The sequence below is a fragment of the Delphinapterus leucas genome, chromosome 12 (assembly GCF_059928025.1).
Source record: "Delphinapterus leucas isolate spDelLeu-1000000601 "Yukka" chromosome 12, BTC_Dleu_Yukka2, whole genome shotgun sequence".
Lineage (NCBI taxonomy): Eukaryota > Metazoa > Chordata > Mammalia > Artiodactyla > Monodontidae > Delphinapterus > Delphinapterus leucas.
In genome coordinates, this window is record NC_143140.1 from 87,821,458 (window position 1) to 87,845,634 (window position 24,177).

Below are 24,177 nucleotides of genomic sequence, written 5' to 3' on the forward strand. Positions count from 1 at the left end.
GTGATTCAGTTTCATATATATTCATATATATAATTCTTTTCAAATTATTTTCCATTATAGGTTATCATAAGATATTGAATATACTTGTGCTGTACAGTAGGTCCTTGTTGTTTATCTATTTTATATATAGTAGTGTGTATCTGTTAATCCCAAACTCCTAGTTTATCCCTCCCTACCCCCCTTTCCCCTTTGGTAACCATACGTTTTCTATGTCTGTGAATCTGTTTCTGTTTTGACAATAAGGTCATTTGTAATTGAGAAAAAAGATTCCACGTATAGGTGATAACATATGTTATTCATTTTCTCTGTCTGACTTACTTCGCTTAGTATGATAATCTCTAGGTCCATCCACATTGCTACAAATGACATTATTTCATTCTTTTTTAATGGCTGAGTAATACTCCATTGTATACATGTACCGCATCTTCTTTACCTGTTTGTCTGCTGATGGACGCTTAGGTTGTTTCCACGTCTTGGCTATTGTGAATAGTGCTGCTATGAACATTGGGATGCATGTATCTTTTTGAATTAGCGTTTTTTCTGGATATATGCCCAGTAGTGGGATTGCTGGGTCATATGGTAATTCTATTTTTAGTTTTTTAAGGAAGCTCCATACTGTTCTCCATAGTGGCTGTATCAATTTACATTCCCACCAACAGTGCAAGAGGGTTCCCTTTTCTCCACACCCTTTCCAGCATTTATTATTTGTAGACTTTTTGATGATGGCCATTCTGACCAGTGTGATGTGGTACCTCATTGTAGTTTTGATTTATATTTCTCTAATAATTAGTGATGTTGAGCACTTTTTCACATGCCTATTGCCCATTTATGTATCTTCTTTGGAAAAACGTCTGTTTAGGTCTTCTGCCCATTTTTTCATTGGATTGTTTTTTTTGATATTGTTGTATGAACTGTTGATATATTTTGGAAACTAAGCCCTTGTCAGTCTCATCATTTGTGAATATTTTCTCCCAGTTTGTAGGTTGTCTTTTCTTTATGGCTTCCCTTGCTGTGCAAAAACCAAGTTTGACAAGGTCCCATTTGCTTATTTTTGCTTTTATTTCTATTGCCTTAGGAGACTGACCTAAGAAAACATTGCTATGACTTATGTCAGAATATTTACCTATGTTCTCTTCTAGGAATTCTGTTGTGTGTCATGTCTTATATGTAAGTCTTTTTAAGCCATTTTGAGTTTATTTTTGTGTATGGTGTGAGGGAGTGTTCTAACTTTGTTGATTCACATGTGACTGTCCAACTTTCCCAACACCACTTGCTGAAGAGACTGTCTTTTCTCCATTGTATATTCTTGCCACCTTTATCAAAGATTAATTGACTGTAGGTGTGTGGGTTTATTTCCAGGCTCTCTATTCTGTTCCATTGATCCATATGTCTGTTTTTGTGCTAATTTCATGCTGTTTTGACTACTGTAGCTTTGTAGTATTGTCTGAAGTCTGAAAGGACAGTGATTTCTCAGATATGATACGAAAGGCACAGGCAACAGAAAAAAGAAATAGATAAACTAGACTTCATCAAAATGAAAAACTTTTGTGCATCAAAGGATATTATCAACAGAAAAAGTCAACCCATGAAATGGGAGAAAATATTTGGAAATTGCATATCTGATAAGGGATTAATATCTAGAATCTTTAGGATAGAGAACTCTTAAAACCCACGTTCAATCTTTAGAGAAAATTAAAGGCCATGGAAAAGCAGTTTATACCCAGTTATCCACAGGTTCACACCATGCCTGGGCCAGTTACCTTCAACCTTAAGTGTCTCTTTGTGGAAGAGATACTGCCCATATCTTGAGGATGATTATTAACACAGAAGCCATCCAGAATTTCTGCTGATAGAATACAGGGAGCTTAATTAAAGGAAAAAATTATTTTTCTTTCTTGCAGCTAAGCAGAAGAGTAATGTCTAGTGGCAGAAGGGCACTGGATGAGATACACTTTCTGCCAACAGGATTATAAATCTATTAATAATTTCAGTTCTTCTGGAAGGCGTTGGTGGCTGACTCACAGTTGTGCACTGTATCTCCTTTCATCCTGGAATGGTGTCTTGGCCCCAGTGCTATTTAAGCTGAAACTTCCATAAGGGCTAAAATATACCTAAAAAGGCTCTGGAATCCAGCTCTGAAACCATTTATGACAGGATATCAAGATTCTTCACATTCTGAGGGATTTTTTAGGTCAATTTTTTGGAGAGATTTTTCCACTTTGCGTAAGTGAGCCAAAGGTTGGTTTAAAACTTTATTGTCCTAGAGACCTTTTCTTTCCTATGAAAGAAAAAAGTCCTGAAACAGATAATTGTCCAATACCGCCCCCCCCTCCGCCAACACACACACCGAACCTCTGGTTTTAGTCACCTTTTTCTAGCATTTGGAGGGTACTTAAGCTCCAGTGTGGGCCAACCCTCAGGACTGTCGTATACAGTTGGACAGGTTGGGCACTGTACAAGGGAGCCACATCTGAGGGGCTACTGTTCGCATCATAGACATCCTAGGTTTGTGTGTTTGCTGTGATGATTGTTCCTGGAAGATGCAGCAAAATGTGTTGTTCTAACAAAACCCATATATTACAACCAACTCTTAGGGGTGGACAAAGCATCTTTGATGAAGGAGTGTATTTGTATAGTTCCCAGGGAGGCTCTGTGTGGGTAGACCTACCTGCGCTTTGCTTTGGGTCACACCTGGAACTGCACGGTATGGTTTCTTATGAAGGATGCTTCTCTCCCGCTCCATGGGCCCCAGCAGAGAGGCGGCTCTGGGCCAGGCCACCCTTCCGTTTGTTGGCCCTGTCTGTTTGCTCCACAGCTGTCTGACATGGCTCTCTGGGTGTCCGTGACTTTACGTGGTGAAGGGCTTCTGTGGGGCCTTACAGTGTAGGAGGGGAAGTTAACGACCATGTCTTGGAAAAAGACTAAGCTACACAGATCCCACGCTTCAGGATGTGAGATCCCGCAGTCACCTATGACCACGTGATGTGGCTGGTTGACAGAGTTGCACTGGAGCATTCCAGGGAGTCTGCCCTGTGCCCTCTTTCCTGGGAGCCACGTCACCCCAGAGAGAAGTGTCGGGGTGACAGGGCATGGCATCTGTGGCAGGACCTGAGGCCCAGGGTGCTGGCTGGTAGGCAACTGGAGTTCTCGGCCAGTGTCACACTGGAGCCTGGCTCAAGATGGGCATCCATTCTAGAGGACTTTTTATGAACACCTGAAGTATGTTGCCTTATCCCTACTGTTTTTAGATGGAGAAGTAGATACAGTATGTACAGTAATACTTAGATGTATAATGATGCCACGGATGTGCTTGTGGCAGTTGCAGGTTGGTTTTTGATCGAGAAGCCTCTGCTCCGTCCTGCGGTTCATGGGGTTGCTTACAGCATCATAAGCTCCTGCTTATGAGCAGAGGTTGTGTCCCGTTATCCTTAACTCTGTAAAGAGCCCATGTGTATTACATGCAATTAATGTGAACAAATGGATGAAATTAGGCCAAGTGGTGAAAAAATGATGACCTTGTTTCATACATATTTGGTACGGCTTATTAAATGATGTCACGCTTATTGTTAAAATAGCGTTGGTTTCTATTGTTGTCATTTATTGTAACCACCTCTGCATGGCAAGCCCTCTGCTGGGTGCTGGGGACACTGAGATACATACGACAAGGCCCGTGTCCTCAAAGTTGTCACCATCTAGTGGGGGAGACAGACATATGCCAGTGATTGCAGTGCGGTCAGAGGAATTTCAAAGCAAGTGTGCGTGGCACCCATGAGGAGGCCAGCCTGGTGAGGACAGGCCCAGAATCTGGAGAATAAACCACTAGAAGGACAGAGCAAGTGGTGTGGAAGAGGTGCAGTCTCGTGGGTGTGGGGCATCAGGAAAGTGCAGCTTCAGCTGGACCTGCAAATGGGACGGGGGTGGCAGCAGGTGGCACTGGGCAGGTCGGTAGGGACCGAATCACACGGGGACCTCTGTAGTAGTTTTCCCCGGCTGCTGTAACAAAGTGCAAACTGGGTGGCTTTGAACAGCAGAGACGTATTGTCTCACAGTTCTGGAGGCTGGAAGTCCAAAGTCAAGTTGTCAGAGGGACCATGCTTCCTCTGCGGGCCCTCGGGGAGAATCTCTCGCTGCCTCTTCCAGCTCCTGTCGGTTCCCAGCGACCCTTGGTGTTCCTTGGCTTGTGGACACCACTCCAGTCTCTGTCTCTGTCGTGACACCGCCATCGCCTCCTTACCTTTCCTCTGTGCCTGTCTGCCTCTGTGTCCAAATTTTCCCTTTTTACAAGGACACCAGTCCTATTGGCTCAGGACCTGCCCTAATGTCCTCACCTGCACTTGATCTGCAAAGGCTCTGTCTCGAAATAAGGTCACATTCACAGTTGCCTGTGGGTAGGGCTTCAACATATCTTTTCATAGAGGACACAGCTCAACCCTAAGCAGCTTTCTTATGCCGGTCAAAGTTTCTTTTGTAGCCACTTGGGCTGTGAGTTGCTAGCAGAGGACAGGACGTCGTGTGTGCTCCGGAGGGTGGGTGGCAGCAGGGAGAGCTGAGCCCAGGACCCGTTGCACAATACCTGCGAGCCTCGGTTTTCACTTACAGAATTGGGATGACACCTGGTGACGAACCACGGAGCAAATGCATGCAGAGTGCCCCGCACAGCCCCTGGCGGACAGTTAGCTTCTAATAAATGCCACTGCGCCTCCCTGAACGTGCCCCAAAGCCTAGGATCCTGGGGGCCCTGACCCACAGCTGCTCCCTGTGAGGCCTAACGAGGCAGCCAGAGCAGGGCCCCAGCCTGCCTGTCAGGAGACCTTGGGGGAAGGGGGGGCGTCTTTCCACGAGCATTTCCTCATAGTAGTTACATGCATTAAAAAAAAATGTTAAGTAAATATTTAGTGCTTTTTAAGGAAGCCTCTGGTAAGAAATGGCTGAGGAACAGAAGGGGGAAAAAAATCAAAATGGCAATAAACAGGGACAGAGCCACAGGGTGGCACTCCTCAACCTTCCGCGAGCAGAGGCCCACCCTGCAGGGCTAGGGTTGGCCTGGGACTCTGCATTGCTCACAAGCTCCCCGCCGGTGCCCTGCCGAGGGCTGCCATCCACACGTGGAGCAGCAAGGACGTGGGGCAAACTAGGTCCCACGGCCCAAACCTATCCTTCTGCCTGTTTTCGTACTTTCCATGAGCTAAGAACGGGTTTTACATTTTTTAATGGTCAAAAGAATAATATTTGTGACACACAAAACACAGGAAATTCAAATTTCTATGTCCACTATCAGAACACAGACACGCCCCCACTCTTTAACATTGTCTGTGGCTGCTGTCCCAAGTGCAACGTTGAGGGCATGGGACAGAGAAGGTATAGAGCCTAGAATGTTTGCCATCTGGCGGTGCGGCCCGGTGCAGCCAGCAGGGGGCAGCAGAGACCTGCGCGTGGGCCGGGCCTCCTGGGGCTCAGGACGGGTATTTAGAAATGCGACAGGGCCTAAGCTGGGGTTTAGGAGGGAGGTACGGGCCTGAGGTAGAAGGGCAATTAGCCTGGGGAGGTGGGGCGGGGTAAGTGGAGAACGGGCTGGAGGCCCAGGGATGCCAGTGGGGCTGGGACCTCCGCGAAGGCAGTAGGGAGCCACTGGGGGACTGTAAGCGGAGGAGAGAGCATCAGCTTGGAGGGAGGGGCTGTAGCTGGTGGCTGTGCCTCTGGGAAGCGACCACAACAGTCCAGGGTCGAGAGGACGAGGGGCTGAGGTGGCAGGGCAGTGGGGAGGGGCCGGCAGCACCTGAGCTGTGACACAGCCCACCGCTGGCCAGTGCCCCGTCCCCTGGATTCTGCATTTTCACCCAGGACAGGCTGGACGAACGGCGTCTCTCTCTCTCTCCTTTCTCTTTGCCTTGTTTTTCTCTGCTTTCGAAACTCCAGTGCACTTAGGGTGGCTGTCTTTTTGCTTCTGGCCTGGCTCTCTTCTTTCCTGTGGGTCCCGCAGATATGGGATTTCACCCATTACTAGCTGGTTCTGCTAGCTGAGCACTCAGCCTTTGGGTGAGGCCTTTTTTGTTCTTAAAGAATTATTTTGTGGTGGGGCAGGGACATGGCTCAGAGACTCCTGTTAGAATTTGGTGACCACCATTGTGAACCCCAGAAAAATGCACACGGGCAGGTGGACTCAAAATCTGAGATAGGATTTCAGGGCCGATGTGCTCCCTGAGCCCCCTAATTTAGGACCCCTGACGGGGTGGCGGTCAGCTCAAGGTCAGCTGAGGGGTTAGCTGTCCCCAGCTTTAAGGTTTTCCACTTGATATCAGAGCCATATGCCCTCCTCCCAAAGGCCTCCCTGTAATTCCTGATTGTCTTATTATCCCCGCCCTTCCTCCTATCTTATGGAGAAGACATGAATACCTGTCTTTCTTTGGGATGGATTAAAGCCTTCCGAACACACAAGACGGGAGCTCCACTGACCTCCTAGGATGGCAGGTCTGGCGGTCCTCAGCTGTGTTGGGCATTGTGGAGCCTCTAGGGAACTTCCCAGAGCAGCAGAATCCACTTCTGGCCTCCAGCTGGGGTCGGGGTGGCAGTGGGCTGACCTCTTCCCTTGCATTGGGCCAGGAAACATTGTGTTCACAGAACTGCGGACTTGGAGAATTCTATTTTGGGGGTCTTAATACATCATAAAATCCCCTTTCCTTGAAACAAAAAGAGTACTATTATCAGATGGAGTCTTATTTAGGAACTTATTAGCCTCTATAACTAGAAATAAGTAGATTACATTTTTTAAAAGATTGAATTAATCTCCATAACAAAGAATGTTTAAAGGAATGTAGTCATTCCGTTATGAAATGTTTCCGAAGGACAAATGGAAGCTTAGAAGCATGAACTGGTTTTCAAATTATCCAGAATTTAAAAATCTAATCCAGCATCAACTTTCAATAAAAGCGGTCATTTCCAGCAAGTATGGTCTCTTACTCTGTGTGTGTGTGTGTGTGTGTGTGTGTATATAACAGCAGCTTTAGTGGAACATAATTTATATAACACAAAATTCACCTATTTGAATGTACAATTTCATGATTTTTGATGAAAGTTATGGAGTATGGAGTTATGCATCACTACAGTCTGATTTTAGAGCATCTCTGTCACCCCAAAATGGTGTCTTACTTTTTAATCACAAGATGTGATATTAGAAAAATAATTTTAATTTATTGCGTCCTGTATCTGCATCATCTAAGTTATATTCTTAGTAATAAATGACCTTTATTGTTATCTCTTCCAGGCAAGCACGAGACAGCTGGAGCAAAGCTCTTGAAATCTTATCAGAAGCTGAGGTGAGTGTTGTCAAAGGACAGGCCGTCCTGGGCCCTCGGGCTAGAGCACTAAGGACGTGCTGAAAGAACTTACAGATCTCTTGACTTTCACATGTCACTGCTTTGGAATGTAACTTTTTTTAAAAAGATGATAAAGTGCCTGAGAAAGATTCAGAGATGTTTCCAGATTCTTATGAAAAGCTAGAAGGAGCTAGCGTAGGATTTTCTCACAAAACATTTTGTTTCTTGAATTCTGAAATCTTGTAAGCAAACTAAATATCGTTTTTGATGGCACGTCCAGTGAGATTCTAAACCAAGCATTTGCCTTTATGAATCATTCATGTTGCCAACATCTTGCCCAGTGCTTGACACCTTGGAGACATTTGTGGAATAAACATTGGTGGATTTGAATATTGGCCTGAGACACAGTAACTTTACTGAACGCCCAGCCATCCTGAAGCTATAGCAGTAATTCACACACCTGACTGTGCTGAATTTATTAAAGTATTACTGGAAGCTCTCCACCAGCAGCTTTTTTCTTGCTCATGGTGAGATTTTCCAATCTCAGGACTTTTTCATTTTTTTACTCCATCCCCCCACCCCCACCCCCACTTCTTTTAGCACAAACTTCTAGCACAAACTTCTAATTGCTCTTATGGTCAGTTTTTACATCCGTGACATTTGGGGCATTCTGCTGCATGGTGTCCACTGAGAGGACGCTCAAGTCCACACGGCACACACGTGTGGAGCCCGGATTCCAGAGCAGCCACAGGCCACAGAGCCGGTCCCGAGCACCCCAGCTATTTTGCAACACACAGATGGAGTGCAACGCCCAGACCTTAGACCACATGATGCCCATTTCCCACATTCCAGCCCCCAGGGAATCAGGCCCTGTGCAGAGCAGATCCAGGCAGGCTGCTGACCCCTCTTCTGAAAAGTGAGGCAGTGTTTAAAAAAAAAAAAGGCAGAGAACTTGAATTATAGGATAAATACAAATGTTGTGTATTTCTAAGACTAGTATTTTAAGACTCACATCTCCTTTCTTACCCTTGTATTTTTCCTCGGCAGCAAAATTTCCGTGGTTCCTTCTTCTCCACCCCCTCTCAGTGAAAGCCAGTGCGGCGGCGGCCCTGGCAGGGTAACGTGCCTGTTCTGTGTGCCTCCTGGGAAGGGGAAATGCGAGAGAAGTAGAGGAGGAGAGGGGGAACCTGCAAGCTTGAGCCTCACGGCAAAGGGATCCAGCCATGGCTGGAGTGGGTCATAAGGCGAGAGAATGGGGGCCCCGATCGGAGGCTGGGGAGTGCTGGGCCCTGCCTGGTGTCTGCGCTTCCATCACGCTCTGGGGGCCATGGGACCATCCCCCCGTCCCCCGCACTGTCAGTGGACGCATGTGCTGCCTGTACCCCATGTCCTCGCCTGCACCCTGCATCCCCATCTTTTTACTCTTGTCATTTTGTTGGTCCTCTCCCCTAACTGTGCCCTTGAGCGTGGGGTTCTGGATGGGCTGCCACGGGTCAGGGGTCTCTGGGGGCAGAAAGGGAAATACAGGTTGATGCACAGGTGTGTGATTCGCAGGCCTGGGAGTATCTGTGGAAATGTGCGTGTGTGTCTTTGAGGGTTTGTAGGCGCTAACATAAAGAAGACCAGGACTGTTTCCGTCCAAGGAAGTTAGCTGTGTGATCATGGGGGACTTACCTGGGCTTCCACCTGGGAGGTGGAAATAATTCTTCTCGTCTGGTTCACCCCCCGTGGGTGGTGTGAGAAATTAACAAAATAACGTCTCTGCTGGTACTTGGAAACTGTAAAGTGCCATAGAAACACATGGTCTTGATTATTTTCATTGTTATTACTCTGTGTATTAAGGGGAGTAACTATATCTGAACAAAGGAGGATATACCTGTCTGCTGGTGAGAGAGAGAGAATATATATTCTTTTTTCAAATTCAAACTGAGACCCCGGAGTGACCTTCAAAATTCTGCTCTACTTTCTCCTAGAGAGAGATTTTAAGTGCTCTGAAGTTACTCAAGCACAGATGTGCTCAAGACATATTCCTGGGGTGGGTGGGTGGATGGATGGGTGGATGGATGGGTGGGTGGGTGGATGGGTGGGTGGATGGGTGGGTGGATGGGTGGGTGGGTGGATGGGTGGGTGGGTGGGTGGGTGGGTGGATGAGACTCGTACAGGGGAGGGATCCCATTTATGTTGTTTCTCTTCCTTTTGCTTCTCTCTTCTGTTGTGGGAGGTGGAGCTAACCATTGGCTCCAGTCTGCTTACCTTGTCCCTGGTACCACCCTCAGCCCTTGTGTCACGTGCATACTGCCTGTATTGGCGTCCCTTCTGTGCAGAGCTGGGGTGGGGTCCTAAGAGGAGGAGGCTAAAGAAGCAGGAATTTACGTGGTACAGTCTTCGAGCCCATGAAGTGTCAGCTGTTATTTCTATGAGGTAGTTGCTGTCTTGTCAACAACCCCACGGTGATGCCCCTGCCTTTAATGCAGGTGTCAAAACTCAGAGGAGAGAAGCTGAGTAAAGAGAGGACAGTGCCCTCTGCCCCAGACACACACGCACGTCCGCACACAACCCGAGAACGCACACCCACCCTCGCCCACACGTGCCTGGGTTTGGGGGTTGGCGGCCTGGAGGCTGCCAGGGGAGACAGGTCATCAGACATAACTCTCATTCTCTCTCCTTCTGTCTCTCTTTTAGTTCCAGGAACTTGGTCAGTTTAAAGGATTTAATAAGTCTGTGGAAAATTTGTTTCTGTCTGTCACCACCCACATGAAAAGTAAGTGGATGCTTCTCCAGGGGTTCTTCTACCACCGTCCAGGCCAGCCATTCCCACTGGCCAAGGCCTGGCCGGTGACCTTGGCTGGGGAAGGACCACTCTCTGTCTCTGGCTCCTGGGGAAAGCCACAGCCCTGGGCCCTTCGCCCCTCCTCCTCTCCACCTGTATTTGCATCAGCGACAGCTCTGAGGGGCTGGTGTGTGTTGGGACCTTTCTAGCTGCCTGGTGTAGAAGGATGCCCCAAAGATTCCAGACAGTAGACTTGAGAACAGTGTGGTTGGCACTGCTCTCGGAGAGGAGGGGCTCTGACACATCTTGGGGGAAAAGGTGAATACCCGGGCGCTTTGGCGGGGCATGTGCAGGATCTCCTCTAGAGAAAAGAGATGATCCACAGCCTTACCCCTGCTCAGTGCATGCAGGAGATACCTAATAAATAGCAAAGCCTGAGGATTCATGGTGGATCAGAAGACAGAGGCGTGCTCTGGAGTTGCACTCTCCTATATGGTAACCTCTAACCACACGTGGCTCTTGAAATGGGGCCGGAGTGAAATACACATTGAATTCCGGAAACTTAGTATCGAAAAAAGAGTGAAATTTTTCATTAATAATTTTACTATCGATTATATATTTTCACAATACATTGGATATTTTGCATTAAATGAAATATAGTATTAAAATTAATTTTACCTGTTTCTTTTTAGTTTTTAAAGTGAGGTTACTAGAATATTTAAAATGACATATGTGAGCTGTATTATCTCCCTGTTGGACGGCGCTACTCTAAAGGTAGTTTCAAGATAGAGACAAGGATCTCATGGGAAAAGGAAGCTCTTTTTAAAGGACGCATTCACCTTTGAGAGGCTCTCACTGTGTGTGGGTCCTTCCTCTTCCCTTCACTCATCTTTATTCTAGACTATTATACTGCAAAAAATAAATTTTAAGTCATCTTTTCAGGGTTTGCTTCCCGAAATGGTTATAAGGATACCCCAAGTCTTGCTTTCATCTCAAGATGTGGTATCTAGTTATACAATCTTTGTAAAAAAAAAAAAAAACAGCTCGTTTGTTCGGCTGCCTTCTTTGCATTTGGACAGCCGGACACTCGGGACGTGTGCCCTGAATGCAGAGTAACCTGGGTCGGGAGGTCGCCCGTGAACCCCACCCTGATGGTGGCTCCGCCTGCAGAGATGTGGGGACACACAGTCACCCACGTTCAGGATCCAGCCCCTCAGTCCTGTGCAGGTGCCCCGGGTCCAGCGCGGTGTTGGGGACTCTCCTCCTGGCCCCAGAGCTCGGGGTGCAGGAATCCCAGAGGAGGGTTCCCACAGGTCCTGGCAAAGCTGCGTGCTCCCACCTGTCATCCTTGTATTGATTTTCTAGAACTCTCCAAGTCGCAGAACGACATGACCTCTGACAAGCAACGCCCAGCTGTGGGTCCCAGGCGGTGTGAGGGCCGGTCGGAGAGGAGAAGCCAGTCCGACACCGCGGTCAACGTCACCACCAGGGTATCCCAGGCCTCCGGCCGCCCCAAGATCACCCTTCTGCCCGTTTTCTCCATAGGTTTCTTCATCCTTTTACTTCGTAGTTAACCAGCGAGCAGTCTGAAAAACGTACTTATAAACCCGTCCATTGGCTGGGGTGCGGGTACAGGCCAAATGAGGGTTACAATTCAGTTTCATTGAATTTGGAAAGTGGTTCAGAACAGGGAAAGGCTTCCATCTCTTTCCAAGCCCCCGGGGCTTCCATGTGACCCCCGAAGCTCCCTGCTGGCTGCAAGGCCACACGAAAGGCAAAGGCAGGCCTGCAGTGTGCCCAGTTATTCCTGGTCTGTGGATACACTCGTTCTGTCCTATGTCCTGCTTCCAATAACCTCTGGTTAAAATCTGTCCCGATCTCTGATTGATATTGAAACCATAAACGCTGCACGTTCAGGTGTGATCGTGAGGGAGACTCTCCACGTACCTAAACTGTAAGAGATCTCACCTAATAAAGGCCTTTAGGGAAAGGATTACTCTTTCCACCAGGATTGACCGAGCCAGAGGCAGATGCACTGGAGTGTGAGGGGAAGCGGACTTTAGGGTCAGAAAACCTGGGTTCTAGTCCGGCTGAGGTGACCTGGCTGTGGCAGGTGCCACCACCTGGCTGTTTTCAGGGTTGATGTGACAGCTTTGGTTAGCTGGACAGGACAAGTGCCCTTCTCTGCAGCAGTGGGCTCTATTCAGGATGTCCCCAGACAGACTGTTATGTAGGCAAGCGGGTGAGCACAGCCTTACTCTCCTGCTGGGACTTCCACATGCTCTCAAGATGCTAAATCCAGCCTCCATCCCCATCACATCACTTCAACTCCCTGAGCCTCCGAATACCCCCTCCCCCCAGGGAATGCAGGTGATAATACCTGTTCTGCCCAGAGCAGCACAGTGATCTTGTAAAGATGCCCTGAGATAACATAGCAGCTAAACTGCTACCTAAGTTATCTAAATATAAACCTAAATTACCAGCACTTGTTACTATGTGCCAGGCTCTTGCTAAAAGCTTTACCTGGGCTCTCTTTTTACCCTCACAGCACCCCTCGAGGGTGGGTAGTGAACGCGACCCTGTTTACACTTACTGAGGCTTAAGGAGATTGTCACATGGACCTGGTGACATAACCAGAAATGGTGGGCAGTCTTAGTTTGGAGGGGGAACTCTGGAGCAGAGATTCTCCACTTTAACGCGTATGTGAGTCACTTGGGGATCTTGTGGAAATACAGATTCCGAGTCGGTGGATCTGGGATGGGCGTGAGATGCAGGATCTCAGGTGTGTTTCTAAGGCACTCGCCGGTGAGCAGGCAGTGCCGCCGCGGTCCTCGGACCTCACTGTAAGAGCAGGGCTTGGAGAGTGCGTGATGTGTATACGGAAGGTCTTTGACACCCTTAGGTGCAGACAAGTGTGAGTTCCTGTCGTCTCCACCGCCCTACCTGCTGTCCCTGAATCAATGGATGGAGGAGAGGGTCAGTGTGCGTTTAGGCGGCACCGTGTTCTGGGCACGATGGAGCGTTTGTCACCTACTTTATTACGTTTCATACTTACAAAATTCCTGAGAAAGATATTGTTACTCCCACGGTAAAGATCTAGAACCTGAGTTTTAGTGAGAGGTTACCCACCTTGTCTCGTAGCAATAGCTTGTAAAAGGTGGAGCTAGGAACAGAACCCAGGTTTGTACGATTCTAAACTCTTAACCTCTTCATTATACGCCCCACATAGGAGAAAAAATTAACTTTTTTAATCCTTAAAGAACCCTGTGAGGTCTGTGCTGTTACTGTCCCATTAAAGATGAGGATTCTGGGGCCGAGAGATGACCCAGAGGGAACGTGGTCAGGGTGGCAGGGCCAGGTGGAGCCTGCTCCAGGGACCATTCCTGTAATGCCTGCCAGGAGATGCCAGCAACGTTTGCAAACTGGCACGGTTCCCACTTCTGGCGTCATGTGCCACACGCTGGGGCATTCCAAGTACCTGTAGGCGTAGCTCCTGCCGCTCTGGAGCTGACGTAACGGGGCATCTGTGGTATCACCCTCCCGGGCCTGCCAGACGAGTGCAGGGTTCTCTGAAGGGCTGGTGGTGCTCAAGGGTAGAAGTGAGGACGAACTGGGGGGGCCGTGGCTAGAGAGCCTCCACTGTGTAGACCCTCTGTCCAGTGTGTGTCCACTTCACCACTACACTCTTGGCAGGACATGCTCATGACTTTGTAGCCATTCTTTCTCCCCACTTGAGGATATGGCTGTTTCAAAGAGAAATTTAGCCAAATGTTTATAACGTACTCAGTAATCATGGCATGATCTGTAAATGCTAAATAATTATAGGGTTGGAGTATGAAGAGTACATCTTTTTTTTTTTTTTTTAATACTTTTTAAATGTATTTATGTTTGGCTGTGTTGGGTCTTCGTTGCTGGGCACGGGCTTTCTCTAGTTGCAGCGAGCGGGGGACACTGTTTGTGGTGGTGCACAGGCTTCTCATTGCGGTGGCTTCTCTTGTTGCGGAGCACGGGCTCTAGGTGCGCAGACTTCAGTAGGTGTAGCGCACGGGCTTTTGAACTATACGAAAAACCTTTTCTAACACCTTCATTTCTGAAATCCTCCCTTTGGATCTCCGGCTCCTCCAGCCCTATGTCTCCTCCCCTGTGCCCACGCTTTAGTGTCCCCGAGCTACCTGTCCTCTGGACGACATCACGCATCACTGTGCGTGTGTGATCTCGCGTCCGAGTCTCTGCCAGGCCTCTTGCGTCTCTGCAGTTGCTTTGGCCTCTAGCAGGTCTAGGAACATGCTCCATACCTGACCATCATGACAGCCCCTCCACTCGGGATGCCTTACCTTTGGGTCTTTCCCCAGCCAGCCCTTGACACCCACTCAGGTCACACTCCCACTGAAGACCATCCCAGGTGCCTCTTCTGCATAAGGCCTCCCACTCTTTCCCGTTGACGTGGCTCATACTTCCATTTTAATGGTGTGTATTTCTGATGACTAGTGAGCCTGTGGAGGGCAGAGAGGCATCTTCTCCTCCCTCCCGCCCCCCCGCCAGCTTCTTCCCACTCCCAGGATGTAGAGCAGCGGCACATTGAATAGAGTGTTGCTTAACAAATGTCTAATAGAATTGAGTTGAGTTCTGGGAATCGAGAGCATGAAAATAATCTAGAGGTAATCATGTCTTTCATTTGTTCTGTAATAGTCTTAGCTTTTTATTCCTGAAAATTATGACCATAGTGCAGCTGTTTTTATTTCCAAGTTCTACTTCCAACCCAGTGTCAAAACCTAAAGTCTTGATTTGGAAACTTTGTCTTTTCGACCAGGACGAGGTTTACCTCCCTGCTCTGTACTAGCACTGTCCGACAGAACTTTCCTGCCACTGCCACATGTGGTTACTGAGCACTTGAAATGTGTCTATTGTAACCAAGGAGTTGAATTTATTTTATTTGATTTTAACTGATTGGAATTTAAATAGCCCCATGTGGCTAGTGGCTACCATATCAGAAAGCACAAGATGTACGTGTTATGTAAGTACCAACTATTAAAAAAAATTTTTATAAAATTTAGAGACGTATTTTGATTTTTTTCCTTTTTTTTATGAGCACATTAGAGGCTGTCAGGCTGAATACTATATTTCATGTGATTAAATGCCTGCATCATTAATAAGGTCAAATGTGGACATCAGTTTCTTTAAGACTTGTACTAATCCATAAGTAACCCACCCATCACTGTTCATGAATGTCCCAAAGCTTGGTGATGTCTGTCTTGGGGCCCCGTGTGTGTAGGCATTTATCCAAACGGAAGTGTGGCCTCTTACTCAGCACCCGGAAGTTTGCATATTAGTGACATGCAGGCCGTGCTCGCTGAAGTCATCACATTTGAACGAACTCAAACTGGGATGCAGGCTGTACTATGCTAATTCTGTTTTCTTTTTCAGAAGGTCAGCGCACCGGATATTTTGAATCCTCTTAATCAAGAGAGTCCCAAATGCCCTACTAGCCCTGTTTTGAAGCAAGAGGGTATCTCATTCAGTCCAGCGCCCAACACTTTATTCTCAGGAGGCTTGAGACACGTGAGTCTTGTCTGATATCCTTGACACGCGATGTGTGGTTGTTGCCATGACGTCAACTTGGATTGTTAGGCGACACGAGTGCCGTGTTGTCTTGTGGGATAAACTGGAGCGTAACATAGAGCACAGAGGTGATATTTTATTTAGCTTGAGAGCTGGGAAAAGCCTTGCTGTACTCTGATGGTGGTTTTCTTTTTTACATCTTATTGTGAACGTTTTCATTCATACAGAGAGTAATTAATAATAAGTGGTGGTGTCTTTGGATGAGAAGTGTTTAGTTTTGATGAAGTCTGATTCGTCAGATTTTTCTTTCATGGTTACTTCTCTGTCTTATCTACCCATAAGTCATGGAGATATATTCTCCTATGTTTTCTTCTAGAAGCTTTATAAAAGCTTAGCTTTTATGTGTGGTCCGTGCTCCAGCTCATTCCTTTTTGTGAAAGGTGTAAGGTACAGACTGAGGTTCATTTTTCCCCATATGAATACACAGTTATTCCAGCACCATTTATTATTTATTTTGGCCACGTCTCGTGGCATGTGGGATCTTAGTTCCCCAACCAGGGATCGAACCTGCACCCCCCTGCAGTGGAAGTGCAGAATCTTAACCACTGGACCACCGGGCAAGTCCCCTCCAGCACCATTTAAAAAAAAAAAAAAAGACTCATTTTTCCATTGACTTTGGTGTCTTTGTTAAAAATCAAATGACCATATAAATGTGGATGTTTTCCTAGGTTCTCTATCGTGCTCCAATGATCTCTTTGTCCTTATGCCAAGGCCACACTGACATGATTACTGTTGCTTTGTAGGAAGTCTTGAAGTTGAGTAAACTCCTCCAACTTTGCTTCCTCTTTTTTTTCAGATTGCTTTGTGGTGTTTTAAATGTAGTGTCTGTTCATAGGCAGGCCTTTTTATTACTTTATTCATTATTCAGAAACATTGAATGAATGTTTACTCTGTGCCTAAACATGTGATATGTGCTTGATATGTTAGATGGAGCCTTGGGTGAGGGGCCGTGTGGCTTCAGTTACAGTCATGGGTCTTTGACTTATTCAGTGATCTTAAACAATCATAAAGACTCCCTAGACCTCAGAGTCCTCATCAAGGAGATGGTATCAAAGTTGTTCTTTTTTTTTTTGGCAATACCGCACAGCATGTGGGGTCTTAGTTCCCCAACCAGGGATCGAACCGGCGCCCCCTGCATCAGAAGCACGGAGCCTTAACCCCTGGACCGCCAGGGAAGTCTGAAGAGTTGTTCATCTCACTGCATTGCCTTGGGAATCAAACGATGCTCATATTCCGTGGCGAAATACAGTGGTTAAGAACTCAGCTTCTAGAGACCAACGTCTTGGTTCACCTTGCAGCTCCTTTAGTGGCAAGGAGTGTGGTCCAGAGCTAGTACTTTAACCTTTCTGTTCCTTGGGGTTGTTGCGTTTTAGTGGAACATGGTGTGCACATCAGACAGACTTCCCCAATCTCCACGAGTGTCCGGTCGGGTATTCAGAAGTCACGGCAGAAGCAGGCTAGACCTTGAAGAATAGCTGACATCCTTGATTCAATCCACTAAATGCCAGCAGCTCCAGCCCATCTGCGGGCTCCAGCCCCTGTCTCCTGTGGGTGGTCCTGCCTCCGTGAAGACCCCTGCTCTGCACACTCACTACCCACAATGTGCGACCCAGCAGCGCTGGCGCCACCCGGGCGCTTGTCAGAAACCCGGATCTCCAGCCTTACCCCCGGCCTGCTGGAGTCCGAACCTACAATTTAACAAGAGCCCTAGGAGATTCATATGCACGGTGAGGTTTCAGAAACACACAGGTTGAGCCCTGGCAATTTCAAACCCGAGTAGAGTATGGTGTTCGTTAAGGATTCTTGAACAGCCTAGGACTGTGCTGTCCAAGGCAGTAGCTGTTCAGTTCACACAGCCCCTCTTGTGAGCCCTTCCCAACTCGTGCTGAGGGCAGCCTCCTGTCCTGGTCGCACAGCACAGCGGTCCTAGCAGAGCCAGACGGAGTTACCCTCCGCTTCTTGGATGCCCTGAGGTCATGAGAGTCTGGGGTGGTGTCTCGGAGCGCTGGTGTTGGAGGATGACTCAGCACCTTCCTCGGTGTTTATAGTGGAGAATAGTTGAGAAAGGTGAAAGCACTGAGGAAATGCTTCCCCGAGGGGGGAGTAAGCAAGGGCGGCTCCAGAACATTCTGTCCTAGGGTTGAACCCCGTGGTGGGTACAGACAGGCGAAGCATAGGAGTGGCCTCTGGGAGCCTCTCTGAGATCCATGGAAAGGTTTGCTTCCACCCCAGGTAACATACGGGCTCCAAAGACTCCAGCTAGCTTGAGCCTTTATAAGGCTGATCCGGGAGGATGAGGCTAAACCCTCCTTCCCAGGGAGCCCAAACTGTCCACAGTCCGCTAGACTGGCCTCTAAGCTCCTTCAAGGCCCAGAAACCAATGCAGCGGCAGGGACATGGGCTAGGATCCGCCCCACGGTGCTCCACGGGGCCCTGCACGAGCTGCACACCGTCCACACCTGCCCCCTTGCTCATTCCGCTCAGCGGCACTGGTCCTAGAACAGCCAGACTCATGCCTGCCCCGGGCATTCCTGGGGTGGTTCCCTCTCCCAGGCACCAAGCTCCCTCCCTTCAAGTCTTTGCTCCAAAGTCACCTTCTCAGGAGGTCTACCCCCTGCCCTGCCCGCCTTGCCTTCACCTGCTCTCTGTTCATTCTTATCACCTTCTACAGCTATATAATTAGCTTACCTGTGGTTTATCATTTGTTGTAATACCCAGGTGCCCAGCGCGGTGCCTGACACTTCAGTGGCACTCAATAAATATTTGTGACATGGTTGGATTCATTCCTATCACAGCTATTATTGAAAGCCTACTGTGTGCTAACTGCAGAGCTAGGAGCTTCGCCTCCCGATCATTCTCACAACGATCTTGTCCATGGAAATGGGATAATAATAAATGCTATTATCTCATTTTGCAAACGGGAAAACTGAGGCTCATGGAGGCTACGTAACTTGCTAAGGTCACGCAGTCACTGCAGAACTCTGACTGTGAGTCAAAGCCCAGGTCTTCTGTCTTATCCCAGGGGAGTTGTTGAACTCTTAAACTGCCCCCCACACCCTGGTTCAGCTCTGCTCACTTGGGGCTGATCCACACCTAGAAGATCTTTCAGAGTCGTCGGGAAGGATGCTCGGGTAAGAGGATGTGGCGAGTGTATGCATCTTACTCAGACTGTTTCTTAGGGAAGTACCTCCAAACTACAGTGCAAATTCAACCCGGCTCTCTCAACTCCCTTTCTTCTAAACTCTTCTCTGATTTGTGCCCTGAACATTTATCACCATGAGATTGAATTATTACATATTCAATCCGAACCTGTTCCCCTTAGTCTGAAGCAGTGTTTGTTTAAGGAAACTAAACTCCCACAAAGCAAATAGGTTTTGTTTCTTGCCCAGAGATGTTGCCTTCTCTTCTGAGAGACACTTATATTCTCTGAGAAACAGGAAGTTGAGGCTAGAAAAAGCTTATTAAGTCTCTGCTTATTACAAAAGTAGGAATACAGATGGGCAATAAATAGGGGAAACACTCAACTTCCTGAGTAGTTAAATCAGTACGAAATGAAAGCAAGTGCTATTTGGGGACCATTTTAGCAAATTTAAAAAGTGACACAGGAACTTCCTTGGCGGTCCAGTGGTTAAGACTTCGCCTTCCAATGCAGGGGGTGCAGGTTCGATCCCTGGTCGGGAAACTAAGATCCCACATGCCCCATGGCCAAAAAACCAAAACAGAAAACAGAAGAAATACTATAACAAATTCAATAAAGACTTAAAAAAAAAAATGGCCCACGTCAAAAAAAAAAAAATCTTAAGACAAAAAAAGTGGCACAGCTTACTGCTGGGCAGCACGTGGGAGAGGCAGGTGTTCATGTGAACTGCTGGGGTGAACTGGAGGGCAACCAGCGATGTACATCAAAGGCTTTAAAATGCATGTTCTCTTTAATCCAGATATTTTAGTTACAGGAAATATTCTTTAAGAATCATCATGAACGTTGCCAGAACTGTGTATATGTGGATGTCAAAGACAGCATTGTTTATAATCTTCTTAAATTTTGAAACATTGAAAATAGCCAAAAATGTCTAAAATAGGGCAATGGTTAAATAGATTATGGTACATTTATTCAGAGGAATACCTTGCAACTATTAAAAATACGTGGTTAAAGAATATTAATGTGGAAATTGATAAACAAAGATATCAAGTTACAAAATAGTATATAGTAGCCCATATTTATAAAAACAAAATGATTATACTGTAGACACGGTAAAACAACTGAAAGGATTACACCAAGAGGTTGAGAATGGTGGGCTTATGCTTTTTTATTAAATATTTTTTGGTCTTATCTGTATTTTCTGTATCTTCTCCATAAACATGTAATGTTTATGAGAAGAAAAACCCCAATTCGTGTTTTTTTAAAAAAAAGACATACAAAAAAACAAAAAAAAACCCTCCAGTCATTAGGAGCTAGAACTTGGTAGAGTGGTAAATTTTTAGCAATTCCCTGGGGGGGGAAGAATCATTAGAGTTCCTGTCTGAGTTTCCATTTTGCCTTCACTTCTGTGTTTTAAAAAATCTAAAAAGGAATGCATTTATATCCATGTTTCCATGCAGTTGGCATTTTCCCTGGCAGTGAAGACACGGTGACTGGTGAAGTGATCACATGCCGGGCATACACATCGGAGTTCCTTGCACGTGGATGGGCAGGAGCTTGGATGATGGAAGGGTTTTTAATCTTTGAAGTAACAATCCAACTCCCTAGTTGTTTCTCTTAAACATCGATTTGAGATACGGCATTTGGGTCACTACTAAGTGGGGAGCGGCTCAAAGCGTTCACTGCCCCTGCTCACAGCACTCATTGGGGTTTTGGAAACTTCCACTTTCCTTTAGTATTTCTGAACATCTCTGGTTGTGGTGACTTTTTAAAAAAGAGTATTGTATTTAGCTATATACTCATATTAATCTATTTTTTATTAACGAAAACCAGAGTAAATAATAGACAGTTATATTGAAGTGACCTCTTAGAGGTCTATCTCTCGAAAACATCATCTGAATGCTGTAATATTTAAGGTTCGACCATGTTTGTTTGAAAACAATATTGCAATTATCAAAGAACTTTGAGGTTTCAAAAACATTTATGTATTGTGCGTAAACGTTGATAAACAGCGGCCATCTGACCTCCCTGCAGTAATGCTCTCCGCGTGCTCTTGTGGATCAAGATTTATTTATGTATTTTTAGTATAGCTGTGGTTTCAGTTGACTTTCCTTGATTTCTGCTTGTGTAAAATCAAAGGGCATCAGGCCTTGCTTACGGTTATAATAGATAACTCGTGACCTTCAGAGAAAGTCACTGAATGCTCCCTGCCTGACTAAAGTAGTTCTCCTTCGCTTTTGCTCAGATTTACTTTTCTTTCACAACCAGACAGAGCCCATGGCTCTAATAAAAGTCAGGCTGAGTTCTTAGTTGTTCTCCTGGGCTGGGACCTCTTGATTAACCCCATTTGCTGCTCAAAGGTTCAGCTTGCTTGAAGATTCTGCTCTGTCTACAGGGAAAATAGAAGCAGAAAAAACCGTCCCAGGGCAGTGGTGGTGAAGTCCTAACTTATCTCTGAGGGAATGCGGTAGACCAAAGGACGTGCTCTGCAGTCCTCTCATTATCTGAGGCTGCACTTTCCCTGGCCAAGCAGATACTCAGTTGAATTACTCGGAGACACTACCATTAGTTGATGGCCCAAGGGATAAGAACAAAGGCCCACTTCCAGCTCTACTTCTGATTTGCCCTGCAGTTTTTGGGTGGGTCTCAACGTTTTTTGTTTTTTTTTTAAACATCTTTATTGGAGTCTAATTGCTTTACAATGGTGTGTTAGTTTCTGCTTTATAACAGAGTGAATCAGCTACACATATACATATATCCCCATATCTCCTCGCTCTTGCGTCTCCCTCCCGCCCTCCCTATCCCATCCCTCTAGGTGGTCACAAAGCACCGAGCTGATCTCCCTGTGCTATGAGGCTGCTTCCCACTAGCTATCTATTTTACATTTGGTAGTATATATTAATCGATGCTACTCTCTCACTTTATTACAGCTTACCCTTCCCCCTCCCCGTGTCCTCAAGTCCATTCTCTACATCTGTGTCATTATCCTGTCCTGCCCCTAGGTTCTTCATAGCCTTTTTTTTTTTTTTTTTTTTTATTCCATATATATGTGTTAACATACGGTATTTGTTTTTCTCTTTCGGACTTACTTCACTCTGTATGACAGACTCTCGGTCCATCCACCTCACTACAAATAACTCAATTTCATTTCTTTTTATAGCTGAGTAATATTCCATTGTATATATGTGCCACATCTTCTTTATCCATTCATCTGTCGATGGACGCTTAGGTTGCTTCCATGTGCTGGCTGTTGTAAGTAGAGCTGCAGTGAACGTTGTGGTACATGACTCTTTGAATTATGGTTTTCTCAGGTATATGCCCAGTAGTGGGATTGCTGGGTCATATGGTAGTTCTATTTTTAGTTTTTTAAGGAACCTCCATACTGTTCTCCATAGTGGCTGTATCAATTTACATTCCCACCAACAGTGCAAGAGGGCTCCCTTTTCTCCACACCCTCTCCAGCATTTATTGTTTGTAGATTTTTAAATGATGGCCATTCTGACTGGTGTGAGGTGATGCCTCATTGTAGTTTTGATTTGAATTTCTCTAATGATTAGTGATGTTGAGCATTCTTTCATGTGTTTGTTGGCAGTCTGTATATCTTCTTTGGAGAAATGTCTGTTTAGGTCTTCTGCCCATTTTTGGATTGGGTTTTTTTTTTTTTTTGATATTGAGCTGCATGAGCTGCTTGTAAATTTTGGAGATTAGTCCTTTGTCAGTTGCTTCATTTGCAAATATTTTCTCCCATTCTGAGGGTTGTCTTTTTGTCTTGTTTATGGTTTCCATGCTGTGCAAAAGCTTTTAAGTTTCATTAGGTCCCATTTGTTTATTTTTGTTTTTATTTCCATTTCTCTAGGGGGTGGGTCCAAAAGGATCTTGCTGTGATTTATGTCATAGAGTGTTCTGCCTATGTTTTCCTCTAAGAGTTTGATAGTGTCTGGCCTTACATTTAGGTCTTTAATCCATTTTGAGTTTATTTTTTTGTGTGTGGTGTTGGGGACTGTTCTAATTTCATTCTTTTACATGTAGCTCTCCAGTTTTCCCAGCACCACTTATTGAAGAGGCTGTCTTTTCTCCATTGTATATTCTGCCTCCTTTATCAAAAATAGGGTGACCATATGTGTGTGGGTTTATCTCTGGGCTTTCTGTCCTGTTCCATTGATCTATATTTCTGTTTTTATGCCAATACTATACTGTCTTGATTACTGTAGCTTTGCAGTACAGTCTGAAGCCTGGGAGCCTGATTCCTCCAGCTCCGTTTTTCTTTCTCAAAATTGCTTTGGCTATTCAGAGTCTTTTGTGTTTCCATACAAATTGTGAAATTTTTTTGTTTTAGTTCTGTGAAAAATGCCATTGGTAGTTTGATAGGGATTGCACTGAATGTGTAGATTGCTTTGGGTAGTATAGTCATTTTCACAGTGTTGATTCTTCCAATCCAAGAACATTGTATATCTCTCCATCTGTTTGTATCATCTTTAATTTCTTTCATCAGTGTCTTATAATTTTCTGCATACAGCTCTTTTGTCTCCTTAGGAAGGTTTATTCCTAGGTATTTTATTCTTTTTGTTACAATGGTAAATGGGAGTGTTTCCTTAATTTCTCTTTCAGATTTTTCATCATTAGTGTATAGGAATGCAAGAGATTTCTGTGTATTAATTTTGTATCCTGCTACTTTACCAAATTCATTGATTAGCTCTAGTAGTTTTCTGGTGGCATCTTTAGGATTCTCTGTGTATAGTATCATGTCATCTGCAAACAGTGACAGCTTTACTTCTTTTCCAATTTGGATTCCTTTTATTTCTTTTTTTTCTCTGATTGCTGTGGCTAAAACTTCCAAAACTATGTTGAATAATAGTGGTGAGAGTGGGCAACCTTGTCTTGTTCCTGATCTTAGTGGAAATGGTTTCAGTTTTTCACCATTGAGAACAGTGTTGGCTGTGGGTTTGTCATATATGGCCTTTATTATGTTAAGTTCCCTCTATGCCTACTTTCTGGAGGGTTTTTATCATAAATGGGTGTTGAATTTTGTCAAAAGCCTTTTCTGCATCTATTGAGATGATCATATGGTTTTTCCCCTTCAGTTTGTTAATATGGTGTATCACATTGATTGATTTGTGTATATTGAAGAATCCTTGCATTCCTGGGATAAACCCCACTTGATCAGGGTGTATGATCCTTTTAATGTGCTGGTTCATTCAGTTTGCTAGTATTTTGTTGAGGGGTTTTGCTTCTATGTTCATCAGTGATATTGGCCTGATATTTCTTTGTGACATCTTTGTGTGGTTTTGGTATCAGGGTGATGGTGGCCTCGTAGAATGAGTTTGGGAGTGTTCCTC

At 45.8% G+C, this 24,177-nt stretch overlaps 1 protein-coding gene across 8 annotated transcripts in view; it reads left to right on the forward strand.

Annotated features, from left to right (window-relative positions):
* SYTL3 (synaptotagmin like 3) overlaps window positions 1-24,177 on the forward strand; it is a 94,210-nt gene that overhangs the window by 48,907 nt on the left and 21,126 nt on the right. For 6 of the 8 annotated variants that reach the window (XM_089922211.1, XM_022560405.2, XM_022560414.3 and 3 more), the window contains exons 5-9: window positions 7,262-7,313; window positions 8,361-8,430; window positions 9,996-10,074; window positions 11,449-11,573; window positions 15,508-15,642. In XM_089922211.1, the coding sequence (XP_089778337.1) occupies window positions 7,262-7,313; window positions 8,361-8,430; window positions 9,996-10,074; window positions 11,449-11,573; window positions 15,508-15,642 (461 nt within the window). The remainder of the gene's footprint in view (window positions 1-7,261; window positions 7,314-8,360; window positions 8,431-9,995; window positions 10,075-11,448; window positions 11,574-15,507; window positions 15,643-24,177) is intronic. The other 2 variants (XM_089922212.1, XM_089922214.1) reach the window with 1 other exon arrangement.